The following is a 25,000-nucleotide window of genomic DNA, read 5'->3' on the forward strand; positions in this document are numbered from 1 at the left end:
CTTGCACCGCCCCACCATGTTGTGGTTAAGTCCTTTGCTGTCACACACACACACACACTATATATATATATATATATATATATATATATATATATATATGATGAATTTAGAAGACGATATGCAGTCAGCATTTCATTTTATATTGTTTCACAAATTATGATTTGTTGCTATTTGGGTATCTATCAAGTGCATTTACCACTCTCCGTCATTCTTGGTTTGGGTGTTTTATTACTTTCTGTGTTCTTCTGTATCAATATGACTCATTTCAACAATTTAAACGTCATACTTAGATTATACGCTCTTTGAATATTCAGATAATTCTAGGAAGCCTATGTATTATTTGCCTTTTCATTTCCCTACACATCTATTCGCTCACGCATTAAACCGAGGCTATGTAAATTCATAACCCTGTATCATTCCTATAACGCGTTGGGCTAAACGAAATTAATTTTTTCCTGATTTTTATTGATTTGTACAATTCAAATAGTTTTCGTTGAGCTTGTTTAGAATGGATGAATGTCTTTCCAAGTGGGCTCTTATGATTGAAGTAAACCTTTAGACGACAGAAATAAAACCATTGATATGCCTCTTTGGAACACAGAGAAATTTTGTAAAACAAATTATTTTTTTAACACGAAGTGATCAGGTGCTTTGAGGATGATGATTATGACACGGGGACGTGCTCGTTCTCATTTGGAGTGCCAACATCGAACATAACTGTTGGAAAACTGCCAAGATGCAGAAAAACTTTGCATGGCTACTACACAGTACCTGTACAGCTGAGATAATAGTGTCATTTCAAACCATGTTTTGCACCAATATGACCTCGCGTTCATGATTCATCCTTGTGCTTATATATATATATATATATATATATATATATATATATATAAACTGAAATTGGTATCTATTTTAGTGGACAAAGGGAACACTTGAAACAAGCCTAGTTAAAGAGCTCTTGTCCTGAAATTCACAATGTACCACTCCAGTCTGGCTTTATTGATAGCCTCTCGCTGCACTGATTGTATAACTCCGTAGTTATAATGTTCTCATAATTTTATGATAATTGATTCGAAGCCGGGGGTAGGGGGAGTTAATCTTTCGTAGAGAAGTTGGTTGTGGAAAATCTTTGCATTATCTTTTTATCATTATCAGCGACACGATTGAGCGACTTGAAGTGTTATTGAACCTTTAAAGTTGATGCTGGAGATCTTTATGGTCTCTGTTGCGTTGTAAAGATGCACTTTGAATTCCTTACGACTATTAGCGGAGATAGCAAAACCCTTAAATTGCATTTTCTTCTGTTTTGCTCCACCGTCATTCATACCCAATCGATTTCTATAGTGAATACGACTTAGACTTAAAGCCTCTTATCTAAACAGACACTATTATGTTTGACAAGCTGTTGCAATAAATACAAATGCCTTCTTTCTTGCAAAATATTATAGCAATCCACTACTACCGACTACGCGAAAGATATTTGCATTATATTTTGGATAAAAAAAAAAACAAAACTAATCCTCTAGCGATTGGTTGAAAGAGCTTCACGTGATATATATTTTCAACCATTTCAGATTGTTGGCCTGTTTGACACTCCGTGTCATATTAATTGGAAAATGACGTCCACTGTTTATGACGACATTTTCCAAATAGTTCACTATTTGTGAATTGATGTCTCAAAACAATTGTGACATCACAAAGCAATTCTGACATTGCGCGCTGCTTCGTACTGCCACTTTGTGAAATGTAACAAAGTAATTGTGACATCACAAAGCATTTCTGACATTGCGCGTTGCTTCTTACGACCCCTTTATGAAATGTAACGAAGTAATTGTGACATCACAAAGCATTCCTGACAACGCGCGTTTCTTCTTACGACCACTTTGGGAAATGTAACGAAGCAATTGTGACATCACAAAGCATTCCTGACAACGCGCGCTGCTTTGTAAGGACACTCTGTAAAATGTAACAAAGCAATAATGACGACATCACACCCTGCAGCTTCGTATGGTTACGTGAGGATCCATCTATAACATCGGATCCACCTCACGACTTCTCGCTTTATATTTTCCCCTTCTTTTGTTTAAATCTTTGATCCCAAATAGGAAACAAATACACCCTGCGTAGTTTCGAGTTTCTGGTCAAATCTTAAGGGATCAGTGTCTCCAAGAAAGTACTATTTTGCAGGCACCGCAGTTTAAATCAGAACTGCCAAGGCAAAGTATATTATATTTGTACAATATGGAGATGGGGAAGTATACCCATGAAGGAAAACGTAGCTGAAAACACTAATCTTTAACCAAGTATGAGATGAATAGCGCCCCCATGTGGTTGCACTTATGTTCTCGGTTCAATGCGATGTACACGCGAAACGAGGGATGAAGGAAATCTAATTTGAGAAGACCCGTATTAAAATCTTATGTTAATATTAATTCCTACACTAAAAGCTACGGTACATAGAGTGAAGCGACGCATCTTTCTCCACTGGCTTGCGCTCCTGTTTGTGTTGTGCATGATCTACTATTCCCAACGCCGTGCGATATACTCGTGTGTGTGTGTGCAGTGTGCTATTTTGTTGTGATTGGCGTACGGCACGTCCACCTTCCACTCACGGCGCGAATAGCCAGTTTCAACCCGGGTTGCTCCATTTGCATAAGATTATCTCGCATGGAAGATAAATTGGAGGGAATGAGATGAAACGCATCGTAATGAGATTCTTTACCGCTGAACGGGCACGGGAGTAGAGAGGGCTTTGGCGTGGCCGGAGCTAGGCTTAGCTCGAAGCGCGGCGCGTGAAACAGATTCGAGCTCGGAGCCAAAAGCGGTCGAGCAGCCGTGTCCACGCGACGAACCAGGCTCGACTTGTTTTCCCGCCATCTCATCACGCGCTTCGATCCTCGGGGCTCTTTACACCGTTTGTGGAAGAATCCAGACTACAATCGAGTTTCCGCGGGAGTGGATGTGAAACAAAGCTGCCGATTCGTGGCTTGGATACGAAGAGGGGAGAATGCGAGCCACCTGATGCAGGCTGATTAATTGGCTAGGCTTATCACAGATATATTCCGTAATTACCAGCAGCCTGTGTGAGGGCAAACGAGTATCAAACCCCTCAACTCCCTCTTCAGCGATACAGGTGGTGGAGTCAAGATCTTACGATCTATTCACAGCAATCGTGTTGGATAATCAATGGATTTATTTGCACAAACTTTCGCTACATTACGACTATTTTTGTCGACGAGTAAACCATGCCTTCATACCGTGACCAGTGTCTTTCGGCATTGACCAGACGACAATGTCTATGACGGCAGAGAACGTGTTGGTAGTGCCGTATGCCACATGACCGCCATCCGTTGCGCACTGGGCTCGCTGGGTGGGAGTGCCACGCACTGCTTTGCCATTGATTATTTTATTTTCTCCAACCCGCGTCTATGCAAACCACCAGTTTGATTCGTTTACAGAGCATCTTAACGCGTCCCGCATCTCTGGACTACATTTGGATTCTATGGATCTACGCAGAATGGGTGTAAAAGCTTTCCATCTGGACAGCTTCATACGGCGAGAGTTCTACATCTACGGGCGATAGGGGAGAGCGGTACATGCTGCCGTGTGAGAAGTGAATGTCCCACTTAGGCATTTTGCGCTCCACGCAGCCGCCATTGTTGTAAGCAGCCGTGTGTTGGCAGCCACTACTATACTACGTCCGACCTAATTGAGAGTGTGTATACGTCACCAGGGGAGAGAGAGCAGCACAACCAAGCCCTACTCTATTCAACAGCGTGTGTATGTGTGTAGGTTTGTGTGTGTAAAAACCAGCACACAGGATTGGGGATAACGCACGCACCCAATATACATACACGTCATTCCAACTCGGCACGCCCGAGTACGAAAAAAAAAAAGCTAACTCCCGTGCATGTACAATAACACTCATTTTGGATTTTTTTTTCATATATTTTTTTTTTTGGTAAAACAGGTGTATCTTTTAAAGACGAGTTGTGTTTTACTTTGTCTTGGCAGCCGTGCCTTGGGATAACGGGTAAACATGGGTTGTGCCATGAGCGCTGAGGATCGACAGGCGCAGGAAAGAAGTAAACAGATCGACAAAAACTTGAAAGAAGATGGGCTTCAAGCTGCCAGGGATGTCAAGCTCCTTCTGCTAGGTAAGCACCAAGACTGTCAAATAATTTCCATCATTGTCACCACTCCTTGCAAATCCCCGTGGGCATCATAATCGCAGATAATCCTCGGCGTGTGTGTTGAATATGTATCACTTTACACAGCAGCTCCTATAGTCAGCCACCATGAATAATGGGTACTCGTTTTACCTGGTGCATATCTTCCACCAATGTCCATTACGAGTGGCTGATGACACGAAGTAGCTGTTCTTCCACTGAGTTACCGCATCCCCCATTAACATCTGTTTCGTTCCCCCTTTTTAGTAGCAATATCCCTTTCTGCAATGTTGCTCCATGGAATTTAATTACTCGTTAGCGAGAAAGCATCTTCAACCACCCGTTCATGCATCGAAACGTTACACTCGGTCATGCATAGCTCACGTTACTCTAGCATCCAGCCGGCCGTGGTAGGCAACTCGTGTGTTTTGTTTTAAACACTATAACCTGCAAATCCAGGTCCGCTCTCCTAACCCTTCACGCATAATGCAACACTAATCACTATCTCGGGTACTATATCACTTTCGACCTTCGTCACGCCATCATGATATTCTGGCGGTGAATAGTCGGTATCGGGCAAATTATCTAATTGGGCGATCCTGAAAACGGAATGAGGGAATGATAAAAGCAATCTTTCACTGTGGTAGCATTGTCCATATGGGCCGATTAGAAGATAATTGATACTGAAAAAAAATGACATTTTGGAAACGGCAATCGATGGCTATTAGTACATGCGTTAGTACAATAAAATAGCTGCTTAATGATACTGATTATTAACTATGTACCGTAACTGGATATATTTCCCTTTTAGCTATCACCCCATGCATGGATTAATGCTTCAGCAAACATTTCCGCAATACTCTTCTTCTTTTACAAAGATGTATGAATCCCTCTGAATGTCAAGATCCCTCTACACATATACACGCCGACACAGGTACACAGACGTATATAATACATAATTATGAGTGTGTAGGTGTATATGAATATATATATATATATATATATATATATAATTAAATCAGATATATAATGTTGTTAATTCCATGTACGATGAGACAGTTCACTCAATTTAAAGGTATTTATTTGAAAATTACAGTGTAACATAACTAGTTCAGTGACATAGAATTCAAAGAATGAAATATATATTTATCTGTACGTTATCATATGCATAATTTATAATATGTATATATATATATACACATATACCAATACATAATATTGTGAAGGTGTATAACTTGTTGCCCACACTAAATGGCAATCAGTGGAAGAGCGTGTTAAATACCAATATTGTGTTCTCTTGTAAAATTCACGATGATTTAGTACCAACTTATTTTTAACACTGGTAAACAAAATAGCGTAGCATCACCATATAGAAATCAATATTCCATAAACTGTTCCCTCCAAACACTCCATCCAAGGACGGAGTATAAAAGAAAATAATTTACGATACGTTTCTATCTTGTACAATGCACTCCCTCGTAATGTTCAGAACTGCACGTCCCTTCATACTTACCACAAAAAAAAAATATTTCAAAGCTTTAGAATTTGACTTGATTTGATATTCTGTCTTCATGATATACATTCTTCTGGTTTGATTCACCCGTTAGTTGTATATTTAACTTACAGAATTGATTTGTGTAATTAATGTACATATGTCCCATGTATTTTCATGATATATGAATCCATTAAAACTGCGCATGTGGAAAAAGATACAACTGAATAGGCCAGGCCTGATGCAGGATAATCGCTACACAGAATACAATGAAGTAAAGCAAATAAAAGATGATTAGGAGACATAATTAAAACTTGATCCTGTTCCGTAACCTACCGTGCCATGGAAAGCTTATTTTCGAACAACTTAGATTTAAATTGGCTAAGTCCATGGTCACGAAATATGCCAACAACACTTCCTTCAGATATGGTTTTCTGATTTAGTGCAGTTCCTGCTGCCAGTGTTATTCTTTTACTGCACGGAAAGTCTTATTAATTTCGCCTCAGTGGGCGATGTTGACGTGGCTTCAGCATATATACGGATGGGTAGATGAAACATCAATAAGAAGTCAGTACTAATTGTGAATCCAACCGTCAGTTCCCGCCATCCATTCTTCCCCTCCATCTCACTTAAAAAAATGGTATTCATTATTCAACATATTTTCAGGAAACCAAACGATCTTGTTGATATGCCTTCGAGATCACTCAAAGGCTGTCGTGTATCGAGTTATTTTGAAGGACAACAGTATCCAAATGACTCTATGTATAGTCAAAAGGTTTCTCCAAATACCAACCGAGTGTAGGTCTCGGAAGCCACCGAAGTTACAATACAGCGATCATGAATGTATACGTAGAATGAATGCTGTCTCGTCACATCCGAACTAAAAAAAAAATCGTTAATGAGAGTGATATGTGAAATTCTAATTAGCACTTCATCTATTTTCGTGAAAATCTTCATGAAAATCTACCTTACTCATGGTGAAAATTCTTGTTCTAATAATGTATACCTCAGAATGTTTTCAATAAAGATGACCATGTAATTATACTTAGCCCATCTGTATAAAACAGTAATTACAATAGCAACAACTATAGAAAATGGAATCAGCTTGTGAAAATTCTTGCTTTCAAAATCAAAGAATATTTCTCTTTTCCAAGGCTGTCATTTCATATTGCTAAAGATGTCAACATACAACGAAGACTAAAAATCAACAAGACGACATAGCATCGAGACATAACATAAAAATACATACATGTATAGGGTTTAGCAAAGTGAATTGCAAAATGTGACAATATTGCTGGTCGGACATGATCATTAAAAAACTGTACAAGAACTGTAAGAAAACATTCGTTTGCCTGAACGCAAGAGGATTTACGTGTAAAAGTTTATTCGAAGAGCACTATTCAGAATAACTGCGTCATGTAACGGGTAGTAGTGTTTCGTGTTTTGTTAATTGTTGCAGCTATTAAAGCAATTTATCAAGAAACTACGAAACGACGCGGCTCTTGCCAATCGTATGCCGTCATATCCGTTAGCCTACAAGAATCTGACATCCCCGTGTAGAATTTGGAATTTTCTCACCTCAGTGTACGGCACGCCGTTGGTTAAATCAAATGCAGAGTTTGTTTTTCTGTTCACGTTGCATAACCTGAAGATGTATAAGTTATGTTATTTGTGCACACTATATACAAATCAGATGCTCAGCAAATGTATTACATTCATAAATATTTGTTTCAAAGTGAAATTCGATGTTCGTTTTATGATGTAGCGATTGATTCTCTATAGGGGCATTTTTATGATATAATATGACAAAGATGTCTGTGACAATGTTAAACGATATTATGCTTTTGTGTAAGTGACAAACATAAATTATGCGAACATAATATGTATATTTTCTCTTCTTCTTTTTTTTTTCTCCCCACCACACAGGTGCAGGGGAATCTGGAAAGAGTACAATAGTCAAACAGATGAAGTAAGTATTTCATTCACATGATGTTACCAGTAAACAAAGATGAGAATCTATAACACACACACACACACACACACACACATATATATATATATATATGTATATATATATATATATATATATACCTCATATGTATAGGGAAAGAGGTAGAGGGAAAGAGAGAGAAGCAGGCATGTATTATCATTGGATTGATTTACGATAATCATTACATAAGCAGAACAAAATAATCGACATCAAATTTTCACTGACACATCCAAGTAGTGGCATGCTCATGATTTGTCATTAGAAAAGTGTCCTTGCGTATAGGCCTACACGCATTCAAAGTGCAGGCAGCATACATCCAAACTGTTATTATCGGTATAGTATCGATACAGAAATATCGCCTGGCGAAATGGATCTATTTCACATTTTAGGTACGTCCTTGTAGTTGTTGATTTTGTGTCAAGCTAACGATAACATAACTTTCACGCCCATCTGTGCAGTGCAAAATACGAATTGATGTACGTGTCCATACTCCATGTCAGGAACAAATAAGATGAAGTCAACAGATTCTGATGCGGCCCTTTTCTCTTAATTCCCTGAATTTCATGTCATGTGGTTAATGCAGGAATTGCAATGTCACCAAGTCATTATGATCCTATTCTTAGATTTTAGTTGTGATATATTTTTATTTATTCCGCTGAGATATTTTGCAGACTTATATGTATTTAACCAGTACCGCAATGTGTCCGGTCAATTTAAATTAAATAGATAGAGACATAAAGAATTTCACAGGTATTGCACACGTAACCACGCACACACACAAATTTATATACATACACATTTATACATACATTGTATATAACTATGATATACATTTGTAATTGTATACACTCATTTACGTATATCTTACTTGTATATCGATGTGAGTGAATGTATAGAACGCATATACATAGATATATACATAGATATTACTTTGTATGTAGAGATATTTCAAGTGCCTCTAGCAAATACGAGTTGATACTCTATAATTAATGTTGATTATCAAACGGTATTAGGACGGGTGCATCGCACAACGAGTCGATGACGAAAGAAAACGAACGCCCACGCTCGTGGAACCTTACACATTGAATGATTGTAAACATCAGTCAATATTTGTATTCCACGATTTGACAGGATCTATTTTTCTGTCTCATTATTTCTGTTGATCGGGAGAGGCGTGTGCGTAATTAATATGTGCTTTTTCTATAGTTGAAGTCCAAACACGTATACTGTATCAGAGCACAACATTCAAAAATTTATTTCATGTATGTATGCTTGTGAACGTGTTCACATGTCATATACGTCCTGTAGTTGCTGTGATACTGCATTGTATTCAGTATGTATGATTAAATGTAAGAACCTGTTAGTATCATGTACACACTTATTATGTAAAAGACAAGGACTACATACGCGTGATGCTAACGTAATCTTTCTCCGTCATATACTGCACCATGCAAACCTGCAAGTGATATGTATATGTATTTTTTTTTTCAATGTAAGTTTCTTCTGAAAGAAAGTCTGTTTCTGTACCTGTATGAAACAGTTGGTTACATAAAAGATCCTTTAATGAACGTCATGCGATACTTAACCATGATGCGGTATTACATGGCGTATAGACCCAGTGTGCACCCCTTGGATCGACTGCACTAATCATTTAATGAGCACGAAACGAAGTCTGTTCCTTGTGCAAATTGGGAGTCGTTATCCAATTCAAGATGGAATGCATCGGGCTCGATTCCTTCCCCGTTTCGGATTCAAGTGCGCACCGACAGTTTGCATCAAGGGCAAACCTCGTAGATGTCAGTGACCTTCCATACCACCCTATTAAAGAGAAATTCCATTCCATATTAAAGTTAACTCCATAGTAAGAAAGTAAAGTGTTGAAAGGGTAGGGATAGTATGATGGTTTCTTAAGAATCAGACAAAGAATTGGAAAGTTACGAAATTTTAGATGTCAGCATGTTTGAGAGGCAATGACAACGGCCGTAATCACGTATGTTATGTAAATTACAAATGGTGATCATGTAATAACAGTTTACCCAATACTAGTAGACTGAATATACATATATTACAAAATCATCTGTTTGTTTATAAATCGGCAACTTTGACCCCTTCCATCTACGAAATCCGCACTGCTAGATCATTGTCACTCTACAACAGTTTGACAGGAATGATATCATCTTAAAGTCTTCTTGAGTCCACCTCAAGAATAAAAATGTCTTGAAGATCATGTACATAATAACGTAGGAGAATGGCAGTCCTTTGAGGTCATGCCATCATTATCTCATGTAATTTGCATAAACAATGTAAGACGGCGAATGATATCCTTATTTCTTGTAGACAAGTCCGTAACTTTATATTCATCGATAGTTTGATACTGCTTAAATTTTCACCGTTCTGTTGGCACGATTTTACTAATTCATCAAAGTCAGTTCCAACATGAGGTTGACGTGCACTTATAAGCGATTTTTTGTTGTTGGATTGATTACTTATTCAACATGCCAAACGGTTGTCAAGACTTATCTAAGTTTTACTGGCATTCTGCATCACATCTAGTTATTGCTATCGAGGGATGAAGAGTGTTCTGGTTTGTTTTCTGTTGTGTGTGTGTGTGTGTGTGTGTGCGTTTTTTTGTTTTGTTTTGTTTTGTTTTGTTTTGTTTTTTTTTTTTTTGGGGGGGGGGAGGTGGGTATTGAATAGCACGTCAATTCAGTCGGAATTCAATTGGAAGAAAGTGATATGTATACCCATCCGTGAGAGCAGTGCCAAAGAAACTGTTGGAAATAACATAATTCTCGGTGTTCCACTGTCCTCTATATTACAGAAGCAGGGACAGGGACCACAGCGTCATACTGCGCAATGGCAAAAACAAACAAAACCTCCAAACTTTTGCCATTGGAAATTCTGTTTTAGCATTGGGACACCTTTCATTCTATACAGACTAGTAGCTGCAAGGAGAATTATTTTCAAATTTTGTTATACTTTTAAAGTGGAATTATCAGGATTATACTGCGTTAATGTCACACTGCCAGAAATTATTGAAATAGAACACGGTTTGCAGTGCATCACCGCATGGTAATAATAGAGGAACGACGTGTCCTAGTCAGTAAGCCAGGTGATCCTGCGGTCAGAGAGAAAATACAGTGTATACCATGTTGTCACACCCAATTCACAGTATACATGTGAATACATCTCATCATAAAAATGAAGCCACTTTCGCTGGTACACGCCAAACTCGATGACGCAACAGGAACTCAAACCTTCATTGTCATAATCATGCCCGAACTGTTCCATTTCTTTCAGGCAGTAATGAGCATTTTGTAGTCTTTCTCTTGATATGAAAGCTGCTACCAAATGTGATGTTCAATATAACCACGTTTACATGGATGCAACAAAAGTAATACAAATACAGGGGGGGGGGGTGGGGCGTGACTAATATTTCTGGTGCCACTTCCGGGTTTCATTTCATGTTTTTTCTTTTTATTTCTTTTGTTTTTAACGAAAAATAAAGGGGGGGGGGGCGTGCGCCGGTTGCGCCCCCCTCTGGATCCGCCACTGCAAATATGACCAAAATGTTCAATTCTGTGGGGGGGGGGGGGAATTATTTTTCAAGGAATCGGGCAATTTACTACACAACTTTCGTCGATTTAGAAGCTGTTTAATTACCTTCATGCTGCGAGTATAGGTGTTACACACTGCTATATAGTTCAGAATCATGAGCAGCAAATAAAAGTCACGACATGCAGAGCAAAACAATCATTTAATGTTTTCAAAACGATTCAAACTGATGATTAATTCAATAATCCAAAGTATTTAATAGTACAACAATGTTATCATCTGAAGTTCCTCGCTGGGACACTGAAACCACACTTCGAGAAGTCATTAAACAGATTACTGAGTCGGATGAATTTGTTCTATGAAAAAAAGAGAAAATCAGTGATTTGGTAAATTACATACATATTTTTAGTCATTGAACTGCAAATTGGTTTCGATTGTTGAATTTTTTATTGCAAGCTTCAGACTTCTTAAAATATCTGCTTTAAACTGCTTTTGTCCCTTTGTTGAAAGTGTAATCTCTGTTGTGTTGCCAATTTGCTCGAGTTAAATTTTCAACGATTAGATTTTTTTTTTTCATTCCTCTTATTTCTCTGTCAATATTTGCTCCAAGTTTCACATTTCCGCGAGCAGCATGTACGATGTGCTCTGTTTGCCCGCCACAAGTTGTGGGCAAACAATAATTCAAAGTGTGGATCAATAATCACATTGATCCGCTTCTATACAGAGCTCACACTTCTATAAGGCTTTTAGTAGATGAGCAAGCGTGCTGTACATATCGTAGAACACCGTCAGGGGTACACGCACATAATATATGGCCTTTTTTACGATCAGTGGTGTAACTTTTGTACTCAGAGGGTCAAAATTTCAAACAAAATATTTTTTCATTATTCTGTTTGATTCCTGTTGGAAAGTATTCAAATTTTTGAAAAAATAACATTTCAGACCTTAAAGCTGAAGAGTTATTGGTGTAATTTAAGGAAAACCCTGGCACCTGAAGTAAATTTAAGCAAAATTTTGTTTTCATGAATTGCACCATAATGACAAAACTCTGTAGTCAAACTTCACCATGCAAAGTTTATATGGTTAACAACAATATATAGTTCGTGAATCAAAACTATTTTGGGGTCGAATATAAAGTGAATTAAAAAAAAATACATGAGATTTATAAATTTTTGGTAAAAATACCAATTGACATGCAATTTTTAAGATTTTAACTATTTATTGGAGGGCAAGCCAGGTCAAACTCTATACTATAACAAGTCTTTAAGAAGGGCTACCTTCCTATGTAGGTTAAATGAAATTCCAATCATTTCTTTAAATCTTGGATTTTTCACACATGGATGTTTCGGAGGTGACAGTTAACATAATAGAATGTTTCGGAGGTGACATTAATATTAACACTCAGTTTTTTTTTAGAATAAGTGACAATAACACAAAACTTCTTCTTTTTATCAATGTTTTTAATAATTATAACTCGAGAACAAGAAATTAACTCCTGTTTCAAGCAGATAAACCACACAGAACGAGTGTTTTTTTACACTTCATTAATTAGCATGGGTACCGGTAGTTTGCCTTCCATTTGGACGAAGGTTGTAAGCTAAATATTGTAATCTGAAGAAACATGGCATTCCATTTTCTACCTTGAATTGAGATGAGGGTGTGAGATCATTTTAGTAATGTTTCTTTGCTCTCAGAACATTTTATTCCACAACACCAGGGAAGAATCACTTCGTTTCGGAGGTGACATTCAATGTTAACATTGTGTTGAAATATTCATTTACAGTAAGAATATGACGGACATAAGCTAGATATTGTAACCTGAAGAAACATGGCATTCCATTTTCTACCTTAAATTGAAATGAGGGTGTAAGATCATTTTAGTAATGTTTCTTTTCTCTCGGAACATTTTATTCCACAACACCAGGGAAGAATAACTTTGTTTCGGAGGTGACATTCAATGTAAACATTGTGTTCAAGTATTCATATAGTATGTCCCCCCCCCCCCCCAAATTTACAATTAGACTTTTGCATTGATAGCACCCAATATGATTAAATCAGCTAAAATCTACTTTGGGGTCTTAAATTATAACATCTTAGCTCTATTTTGCAGAAAAAGTGGTCTCAAAGAAATGTGGATTGTTATAAAGGATGTCAGGAGTCTGATTCTTCCAAGTTTAGCACTTGGATGCTCTTGGAACTGCATATTAATGTGTAAACACAATATACAGAACTTGGAGGGAAGGGATTCCTGACATGCTCTAGAAAAATCCTCATTTCTCTGACCTCTGAAGCAAATTGAATGGGGTTTTCTGTAAGGTGTGGGCAATGAGTTATAGTTTCAATCCCTCAAATTGTATTTTAGATTGATTCACTATCTTTAAAGTTATCGTTGCGGAGGGTACCATTGTAATTTTTTGGTGGGGACATAGGTTATGAATGCCAAAAGCAAAAATTCTTATTTGACTTGTATTATGTTTTTGTTTGCACATAGTATTATAAATAGATTAAGTCAAGGATGTTCATGAATTCTTCATCATTCTTGATAGCCACCATACAAATGTTATAATACTGGTGAAAGGTGTTTGGTTCATCTGGGATAAATTTTCTATATACCAGATTCATTTAAACTGTTGACATTACTAAAATATATTTTATGTATCTTTCTGAATTGCTTGGAAATGTACCTGCAAATCATAATTAGTCACTTTTGAGAGTAAAAAGTATAAGATAAGAAAAAAATCATTTTATTGTTTTGGAGGTGACACAACACAGAGACAACCCAACTTCTCAGGTGTTAATTAATATATTGTAAACATTCATGTCTTTCCTCATGGCTTTAATTTTCAAATATAAGCTCTTTCTTTCAGTTCTTACTTGTTATTTTGTTTAGTTTTTCTCTTTCATGATAGTGGATACCAGCTCATATTTTGTTTTAGATTGTAATTCATACTAATCTTTAGCAAGTTTTTACAGTTTGGTTAAGACAACAGTTTGTGTTTCCCAGCTGAAGAGAGCAGCATAATGCTTTTGTGTGAACTTATGGGGAAAATTTTTTTTTGTTCAGTAATTTTACCCATCAACTTCACAGAAGGTCCCGGACACAAACTGGTCTCAAATAACCCTATAAGGGACCGAAAAAGGACAAGTTCACCTCAATAGACACGAGGGTTGAGTAAATACAGCAATATTGGTAAAACACATCAGTGAGAGTTTGAGGAAAATATGGCAATCCGTTCCAGAGTTATGAATTTTAGAAGTTGCTGCTCAGTTAAAGCTGAATGAGAAGACTTCTATAGCTTGTGATATCACACGTGTACAAGGATATAGAGAAAGTATCAAGAAAATTCAACATATTTTCACTTTTCTTGCATAACAAAAGAACACTTGACTTCTCTCTTTTGGAAGGCAGGGTGAATAATATTCCCTAACATACATCAGTAGCAAGTTGAAGAAATGTGCACTTTTTTCAAAAAGTAAAGTTTTGTAAAATTCACTTATATTTTCTTTATATGGTTGTATGCATGTGACATCATACACTGTCGTAGTCGTCTCATCCAGCAGTGATTGCATAGATACTTAAAAAAAACCCATAACTTTTGAATGGATTGTCCAATTTCCCAAACTTTCAATGATGTGTTCTACTAATGTTGTTGCATTCACTCAATCCACATGTATATGAAGGAGGACTTGTCCTTTAAGAAACCATTTTCTTTTCCTTGAAATTCCAGTACTTAAAGCCAAATTCTAAGATAAAACATAATAACAAGACAAGATAAACACATCATCAAATTTATATTGAGATAGTCTTACAAATCTTGTTTTTGGATCTTTCCCTTTCCAGTCCTGGGGACTTGTTCCTCTGTTCACTTTAGTTGTCAGATAACTTCAATAATCTTAAAAAATACAATGTCATAAACAGTTTATTCAACTTGGAAAATGTAATAATTATTGTCATATTAAAAAAAAAATCACATAATTTTGTTTATGATTACCACGTTGTACATGGAAAAACAACAACTAAGAATTCAAGAACAAGTTGTGCACCAGCTATAGGCATGTGGCCTTTTTGTGGAGTTTGATTATTTTATGATTTTTTTTTTTAAGATTGTGGACTAGGGCATGCATGAACTGCCACATGTATCACTTTGGTATCTAGGGAATTCTGGTGAGCTAGGTATAAAAAAGTCATTTATATTGTGATGATTTTGTAGATATAAAATGTATTTGAAAATGTTAATAGATAGTGAAAAGGAACTGAAGTCTTGACTTTCACTATCACATAACAATATGGTGTTAACAAACAATGTCACCTCCGAAACACAAGAAAAAGCAACCTACATGGAAAGCTGTGATTGGTAAATCTTCACAACTTAATTGCTTAAATTGGAAATCAAGCTTCTAAGATGAAAGCATCTATATGTTTACTTAACTAAAGCAGAAGAATTGATCTTGATTACAATATTATATATACAACAGATGGGTGTATTTTGTCCATTCTCGTTGTTAAAAAAGTGAAAAAATGTAAATTTGCCCTAAAACGTACAGTATAGTAATAAAAATAAGAGTGAGAGTGTGTTAGTTGATTTCTCCACTTTGAGACTTATGTTACTAAAATAAATGAAACCATTGGTGTACATGATATGGTTTCTCTTCAATAGAAATGAGCAAAAACTCTTGTTAACAGTGTTTTGTCACCTCCGAAACAGTAATTCTTAGTTTTTATTAGATCTTTTATTAATCTCTAGAAAATTCTCACTTCCTGTTGCCATATTACTATTTTCATCCAAAAGAGATTCCTGTCAATTGGACAGAATCAAACAAAATTGCTTCGTCTTCGAGAAATTATCAAATATAATACGCTTGTTGTTTCGGAGGTGACGATTGTTTCGGAGGTGACAAGTGTTAACGGAAAATTGTAAATTGCTCCGAAATGAAAACAACAGGCTATATTTCTGCTACCTTCCTTCAGAGATGATGTGAGGGGATATGTTACATTTTTGTAAATGTAATGTATAACTGATGTCAAGAATAAAAAAATCAAATACATAAATCTGTTGTCTCGGAGGTGACAGAAAAGTTAACGGAAAAGTTGCATAAAATTTATAAACACTCACCAAAAAATGATAAGCTATTTGAATCAAATAATCTTTGGATCGAAGTTAAGTCAGATTGATTACTATTCTGTTTTGATGGAAATTAGCAAAGTTGAATTTTATAATTGTGAGCAAGAGCTAACTAAAAAGAGGGGTTAATTGTTAACGGAAAATGTCACCTCCGAAACATAAAGTTTGGACAATTTCAGTCTTTAAAGAAGACAAAGCAGAACCTGGTAAACATAATAGTTCTTAATGTTGGATACCTGTCTATCACCACAACAACAAAAATAATGAAAAGGAATAAACAATTTAATATGCTAGGTCTGACAAAAAAACCATGTCAGAGTGCATACACCAAAAGTGTTGGATTTCAAGCATGTAAGTGCATGCCACATCTGAAAGAAAAAGAGAGGAAAGTTCATTAAGGTACCCAAGGTAGACACTGTGGCTGGTAAGTTTATGAGAAAAAATAATGCATATCTGTCAGTGTATAAGAAAGTTATACACCAATTAGTGCCAAACCGTGTTTTACACCACTGATTGTAAAAATGGCCATATACCCTTTCCAGTGTAACGGTGATAAACATATAATAGCCATATCATCGTGTGGTGTGCTGTCATAAGTACACAAATGCTTTGGTTTACATAATGCTTCTTACAATATAACGATGAATATCGATAAGAAATTGATAAAAACAAACTACACCCTACACTTCCAAAGTTTGTTTATTTCATTGTTACCATCACATTTGACGTAAGGCAATGGCATATATTTTATCGCTTTGTTTGAAACTTTTCTTCATTGAAATGTGATACGTTTCGCTGGTAGATGTGTCTTTAGTAAGAGTTAGTAAAAGTAAGACATGTTTGGCAGTTGAGTATTAAATGGCGCATACGTCAACATGGTAAAAATGTTACATAATCTTAACTTCCTTAGCGCCGCGTATATACATAGATTTTCCGAATAATGCACTAAATTTTACAAATGTACAAATTAATAGTTTTGTTAACTTGATTGTTGGCCTATACCTTGACTTACATGGTTAGCAATAGTATATTATCTTCGAACCGAAAAATTAATGTGCAGTTGTATCCTCATGAATTGAGGCGTTCAGTTCTTTGCAAGATTTCGGAGAGAGAAATGACCCAATCACACATTCCCAATACAAGTGTTGTTGCCACCACGTTTCCCCTTTAAGTTGGTTATCTTGTAGACATGAGGCCGCATTCCACATTGTTTTTATATTGTGATAAACAAAAAGTTAATCGCCATGAAAATCAGTGGAGAAAAGTATTCGAACTGGCCGTGGATTCCTGGACCGCGACAGTTTACTTGAAGATAGTTCTAGCATCTTGTCGGAGGGTGAAAGTCCGACGATTTTAGACTGATGGCCTCGCCTCCCTAACTGGCAAGCTTTCCTAGGTTAAGACGACCAAATTTGGTGATGGCGCGTATTGCTTTACTGGTCAAGGCTCGTAAGTCGTAACGAGCGGAAACACCACCACTAATGCACATTACAGACCCGGACTATTTAGAGAAGGTGATTGTGATTCATTTTGATCTCAAGTTACTGAATTTGAGCGATCCTTTGTAAGAAATGATAACGACAGCGTGGTCTTATACCTAATATTTACCCAGGGTACAGCTTCTTTAGTTTAAGCGCTATTTGTCTCAGGGACTGTCATTTATATCTCATCAATGCAAGCTCAAACAAAATGATGATTCATTTCAAGTAATGCTTAACTAATAACACCAAGAATCGTGAACGCTCTACAAAGCTACCTACGAAACGACCGGGATTGCTTCAAACGCCAGTTATACACAAGAACAACACTATTTGAGTCTATGAGGACAAGTAACGCCGTCCTTTCTTTTGCCACTGCACAATAATTTGACTCGACCAGTCCCAGTCTACAGTTACGACAGCATTATTTTCAACGCCTCTTTAGGATTTTATAAAATTAATGGAAAATGAGAAGGAAGACGTTACCTGAAAAGTTCAAGACGTCGAAATGGACATGCATTGATGTCAACAATAAGATTAAGAAGCACGGTTGATGAACAAAACAGAATATTTAGGCCTACCTGTGTGCGTGCTACCTGAAATAATGAGTCCTTGAATTCATGATATATTATGGTATCTCTGGAAAATCTCTCGTTTTTTAATTCTCTCGTTTTTTAATTCTTAAAAAAAAAATCATGACGAGGATGAAAATATAATTTTGTTTCCAAAATAACTTCACAGTCAGGAACAGAGTGACCAAGTTGGAAACAACCTAATATTTGTTTACAACACGACTTTTCATTTTTTGGAGACTGGCGAATCTACGGCTAAAGGCCCGTAAAAAACACCAAAGTTTCAATAAGAGCATGACTTCAAACTAATGACTTCCCTTCTAATTGCCAACCAAAAGCGGATGATGCTCATGCCTATTTAGAGACAATATAACAACTATTTGTGTTACCCGAGGGATTCTCGAACTTGTTTAGGGAAAATCGCCAAAGGTTTAATGACTGTTTGTTTAACAGGGTGATCGAAATCGCTCTCAAGGGCTTACAGCAGTTTGCAATCAAAAAATAGATACCTTAATTGCTATCATTTTGGCCTGCATTGTGTAACTTGTCTTCTTACATCATCCTTCATATTAATGCAACTCTCATAACGACTTTGCCTTTGCTCAAGTGAGAGGAGTTGTGAACATTAGTACACTATCAGATAATGAAAACAAATCGTGCCACAAGAAACATGCGACAAAGACAAAGAACTCACAAACAGGAGGTGAAACAACTCTTGTGGGTTTTTTTTTTTCAAGCCGTCTCTATAAACATAGACTCATTAATTTGCTAATCATCATCAGAGGTAAGCGTGCAAGACTGATTGATGAATAGGCATGTATAGCTCCTTGTATTACAAAGGACAGGATATGACGTATTGCTGCAGATATTTTCATTTTCACAACAGAGAGGCATAACGTCGCTAATTTGACATGATACTCGGGGTTTTTCTTAAAAAAGAAATATATAACATGTATTCATATAATAAGATCTATAAGATATAGGTATATATATATATATATATATATATATATATAGTTTATATTACAAATATATTACATAATATATTATATACATATACCTAAAGGGAATGAGATGAAGATGTGTATGTATATAGGCCTACGATTTATGTGGTGTTTTTTTCTTCTTCTGGTGTCCTGATTATTTTTTGCTTTGCCATGAAATGTATACGAAGAACGTTTATACTTTGGATTTCCTCATGATTCTCCTAGAAAATCTTGAGTTTAAGAAATTGCGTCAAGGGTTACGATCAGTTGGGCGGATGGAATGATGAAAAAAAGCTAACGTCCAACAGAGACGAAAACAATTCAAACCGAGTATGAAGAGGATGTAGGTACTAACTCGCTTTTTTCGCATTTCCATTGTCGGCAAATTCGAGAAGCTTTCAGGAAACTATACACGACAAGATATTACGGTTAAACATAAATCGGAACTATCATAAATAACGTCATTCAATGAGTGCATCCCCTCCATGAAAGATTTATGATAGCAGGCAATGGTTTTGTTCCATCGACATCGGAATAATTCATTATATTCAGATATATCGTTTTTTTACGGTGCTTACCCAGCAGAGTATAAAAATTTAAAATCAGAAGCCTCTGATCTGCTAATGACGATGAGTATTACATAATCATATTGAACATTGGGAGATGCGATGTTGTATTCAAATGGACTTGACCCTTTCCGACCTTTTACTGCTGGTCCTAACGATTCTAATCAAACTTCAACAACAACAAAAAAAAAATCGATGCTCCATATGGCATCTGAATACAGCGACCATTAGGCCACGTACAAAACAAAGAGCCCGAATGGAGCTCTGATTTAGTCTCTTGTTTCTTTTCTTCTTTTTTTTTTTGGGGGGGGGGGGACGAATGTATCATCCCATCGATGCAAAAATATTTCACAAGGTCAAATTTAGCGGAGCCACCCCTGCTCATCGGCGGAGTAAGATCAATAGCTGTGTTATGGGTCTTGCAGCACTCGCTGGAGGAAGCACTGGTAGAAATGCTGCCCAGTGCAATGCAATACGGGTATATTCTTGAAAACGGCGCAGGCGCACAAGTTCGATAAATCCTCATATTCTAATCCTGCGGTTTTGCAGTGAATACGTCCATTAGTGGATGGATGGAAATGACGGCTTAAAACCTGCCGCGTTTGTCATATGCACATTAAATGTACAGACATGGTGATGATTTATCACTCTCTCGACTTCGAAATCAATGATTCTTCCGTGGCACCAGTAGGCCCTACTAAAAAGCACTATGAAATGATATAGAAAGAAAGAATAATGTATGGCCTACCAGCAAGTCTGTACACAGCTTGAATGTTTCTGTTTTTTTTTAAATCTACATGTTGCTAAAGCTAGAGTAAAGTAGTATAGTCAAGAGTGTAATGAGCATTTCATCAGAATGAAGGGTCTACAAGGCGGTAATGGACATTTAAATTTGTTTGACCCCCCCCCCCCCTTACAGCAGCTTTTAACTTATATCTTATATCTTCAGATAACTGTACCATAATGTTATCAATCCATCTGCGAAGAGTTTTACTTTGTTCATGTAAGCTCCGGGAACATCGAGATGAATAGTAGAATGAATCATATTTGCAACGCTGGCCGGCTTTTTGTTAATTTATGCATTGCTCATAAACGTCATCACGAGTTTGGTGTTGGTGTGTGTTGGCCGCGCGTGTTTGTGTATGAGAGCAGTGTGTCATGAATGACCTATCGCCCACACAGTCCCGAAAAGCGAGGCGGAGTGACGGAGCCCGCGCGCTGAACATCACTTTTGTATTGACAGCCTTCGACGCTGTACCCTTAGGCGTGCTACAACAACCTACCGTCTTTTCTATTCCGTTCTTCTGTCTTTCATTTCCGCTTTTCTCCGGAATTCGTTCCTTTCTCCTTCCTGAGCATTCGTCATATTTTCCCGGGATATTTTCATATTCTTTATCCAGTGTGCGCGCGTTTCTATTATAGTGTGCTTGATGTTATCTTCCAACTCGCATTTCATCGCTGTTCTCACCCCCTTGCATCTTATCATTGCTGTTATTTCTTTGTATTTAAAGAATTCTTTGTCGATTGACTGCTCTGGAAAATCTTTGTTTGATATTGCTGGTCTTCTATTCAGTACAGTTGTACTACTATTGATAAATCGTAAATATCAACTGTAAATGATTACTGCAAGATTCCAATCTTATGACAGATATCTGTCTTTAATATTGGTCGTAATGAAGCAGGTACAATATATTTGGTACAGATGAAAACCATTTAGAACTTAAAAAGAAATATTTCACATAGTGAAAGGAAGGCTTAATCAATCTTGTTTTTAAATCTGAAACTGAAGTTTGAACTTTAATGTATGGTCTCTTGTATCAATATAATGATACGATTATCTGACGTAATTAACTCGTACAGAGTTCATACTTACATTTCTTGACGTTCAAAGTAAGCTTTACATTCGTCAGTTGTTTAAATAAGCAGAATCAAAACAAAAAGTGCACGGCATGATCTTCTTGAGAGTTGTACACACACACACACACACACACACACACACACACACATATATATATATATATATATATATATATATATATATATATATATGTTTGTGTGTGGGCGGTGGATGTAGGTGTGTGCTTTCGGTATATTCTTTGGTTAAAAAAGAGTCACAATGTAAGTTTGACATTATTTTGCACAATATTGACTGTATACTGCATTTTGTCTTTGTACAATGTTTTGTATTTGTTTCTGTGAACGTGAATTTTGTGATATGATTGTGATTGAACGAAATTCGAATAAAAGATTAAATATAATATATATAATATATATATGTATATATATATATATATATATATATATATATATATAAACAAGAAAGGGAAAACTGACTAGAAACAAATAATAAATATAAAGTGAAAACTTTGAGCAAAGAAAATGGGTTTTCATCGGGATTCGAACCCGAGACCTCCGGATATATATATATTCCTTGCCCTGCAAAGATTGTCAGTGTATAATGGAATGGAATCCATTCTCCAGCAAATTTTGTATATCAACATATAATTGGACTATTTCCAAATTTTTACCCTCCATCTTAACATCTCTATTCTCCATAAGTCCATGAGCCCATAATCGTTATTCTATAAGATTGTTGCAAAGTGAGATAAAGTGAGGAAATAACCTTACGATGCAATTCTTTGTCAATCGTTGTCACAATCAGTATAACATTATGTTTATATTGTTGGTATTGGTATAGATGTGGTATATGATATAGTTGTCAAACGTACTATCTAACGCGGGTTATCTAACAACATGATGATAAGAACAGTGGAATAAAAATCACCTATATGAGACATATTATAATGTGGGTGACGAAACTTCCTTAATGAAAAAAAATTGACATCATTGACATTTAGTTCTATACTGTTGATAAAGCAAAGTCTTCCAATCTGTGAATAACACACAAGCAATATCAAAAATATATCCCCCAAAACTAAACAAAACCAACAACTATAATGTACCACCTAAATAGTGTGATATGTTTGCTCATCAGTTGCAAAAGTGACATGGGTCTTATAGTGTGCAGAAAAATACAATAAGAACAGTGCTTCCACTTTGACGATTTTGACCTCAGAGGGCTTTCCGTTACTTGACACTATCTCTACTAAATCATGTGACATTAGATACAATGTACCCTTCCTTATATGGAGCTGTAAGAAGCGATATGATTTCAACAGCCCTCCGCCAAGGTCCTGAAATTCCTGTCTTACTGTCTGTTGCGCTTCCTTAAAATGCCCCTTGAGGTGGCTGTAAGGATAGTGGATTTCCTTCCTTTTTTCTTTTTTTTCTTTTTTCGTGTATTTATAGTATTGTGTGGATAGGCGCGTTTCCAACGAGCGTTTGGCGATGTGTGAGGTAATGGATGGTCCTAACGGCTTTCTCTGCGAGACGAAGTAAGCATAGCATGCGGCAGGTGGATGCAGTGGTCCCTAAATGAACACACACATCCGTGATTAACCCTCTGTAGACCACCACTGCCAAATGCCAATGTAATTGTTTACAAACAAGTTGCTGATAGTTATGGCGGAGTTAATCCTCGGGAGCCAGTACGCCCACACCCTCGCACTTTCCGCCAACAATCTCGCCCCTTTTCCGCCGACAATCTCGCTCTCTTCCGCCAAGATGAGATCAACGTCTAGAAAGGGAAAATGGCATATAAATATAATCTTTCAAAAGTACCCTTATCTCCTTTTGTTTGTGTTTATATTATGGATCGTCTTAATCCTTAGTAATATGGCACAGAACGGAGATGTGTATTATTCACCTTTGCGTTCACGTGAGCACTGATCTATTCCCCCCCCCCCCCAGAAATGAATATTCGTCATAATGTAGCAGTTAAATCTTTCAATCTTATGTAGTATGTACATGCATGCATATAAACACTTACTCTACTAAACACACACACACACACACACACACACACACACACACACACACACACACACACATATATATATATATATATATATATATATATATATATATATGTGTGTGTGTGTGTGTATGTATATGTATTTTAATTTGCTCTGTATCATGATAATGACACCGGGTGTGACGATGTATTGCTGAAGTTACCAACATTGAAGTTTTGTCAGCAATATGCATTCGTTAGTGAGAAGCATACGGGTTTGTTTTCGTACTGTGTGCTTATAGATATCTGTATACCATCGTAGGGGCGAAGGAAAAAATAATGTTTGTCCATGGGTGCACCAAAAATAGCGGGAGTTTCAGAAATCACGTGAAAACAGCGTGTGGGATGGAGTCGCCATGCATGGCGACCATCCCACACGCTGTTTTCATGGCAAATAATGTGAATCTCGATTGTATACACAATTCATGTCACATACATGTTTTATTTTAGAATATTAAAACACATTATAATTGTGTGTGTCTGTGTGTGTGTGCGTGTGTGTGTGTTTATCAGGTGTAGCTAGGTGTATGTGAGTTTCCTGTTTATACACGTATTCCCTTCAATAATTTGCGTGTATACATTTCATTTAGTATTTAAACGTGTGTTTTTCAATTTGTTGGTCTAAATTTCATTATTAAATCGAAAAGAGGTTTATGTTGTGTCCCTTGAAATGGTCTAAAACTATCCATCATTGTCTCCATATGGAGGACGGTTAGAGTTTCTTAAGAGAGTATATCAGTTTGTCGGATATGACATGTAATGTTCCATACACGTTATAGGATCCACCCTATAATTACGCTCACGCACTCTTGCCGTTCTCATAAACGTGTAAATTCTATACCATCATATTGCTTTCAAGTAGACTAGGATGTATAGGGTTACAGCAATCAAAGCACTTGCTATCAAGAACAGTACCAGCACCTTTCGACCTCTCACCTATATATTTATGACTTTCATCCTCCTCAAAGCAAGCTTTGCTATCGGCGGAGACCAGGAATTACATAGTTTTGAGTTCATTTTTGGAAGCATCATGGCATTATCTAAATTAGTTTATTCTCGAAACAAATTAGCTGTATACATTATTTCATTTTTTCGTTTGGGAACTTGAAGGAGACCTCCGGATGATTTTCAGAATTTTACATTTGAACAACTATAA

General features: G+C 36.7%; 1 protein-coding gene across 3 annotated transcripts in view; it reads left to right on the forward strand.

Moving 5' to 3' along the window:
• The window catches only part of LOC139728408 (guanine nucleotide-binding protein G(o) subunit alpha-like), a 59,357-nt gene that overhangs the window by 5,103 nt on the left and 29,254 nt on the right, over window positions 1–25,000 (forward strand). For all 3 annotated transcript variants that reach the window (XM_071639352.1, XM_071639350.1, XM_071639351.1), the window contains exons 2-3: window positions 4,015–4,157; window positions 7,588–7,630. In XM_071639352.1, coding sequence (XP_071495453.1) covers window positions 4,040–4,157; window positions 7,588–7,630 — 161 coding nt within the window. In that variant the 5' untranslated portion in view covers window positions 4,015–4,039. The remainder of the gene's footprint in view (window positions 1–4,014; window positions 4,158–7,587; window positions 7,631–25,000) is intronic.

Source organism: Diadema antillarum, unplaced genomic scaffold, assembly GCF_040938485.1.
Source record: "Diadema antillarum isolate AM-2024a unplaced genomic scaffold, OU_Dant_1.0 seq00000177_RagTag, whole genome shotgun sequence".
In the NCBI taxonomy this organism is placed as follows: domain Eukaryota; kingdom Metazoa; phylum Echinodermata; class Echinoidea; order Diadematoida; family Diadematidae; genus Diadema; species Diadema antillarum.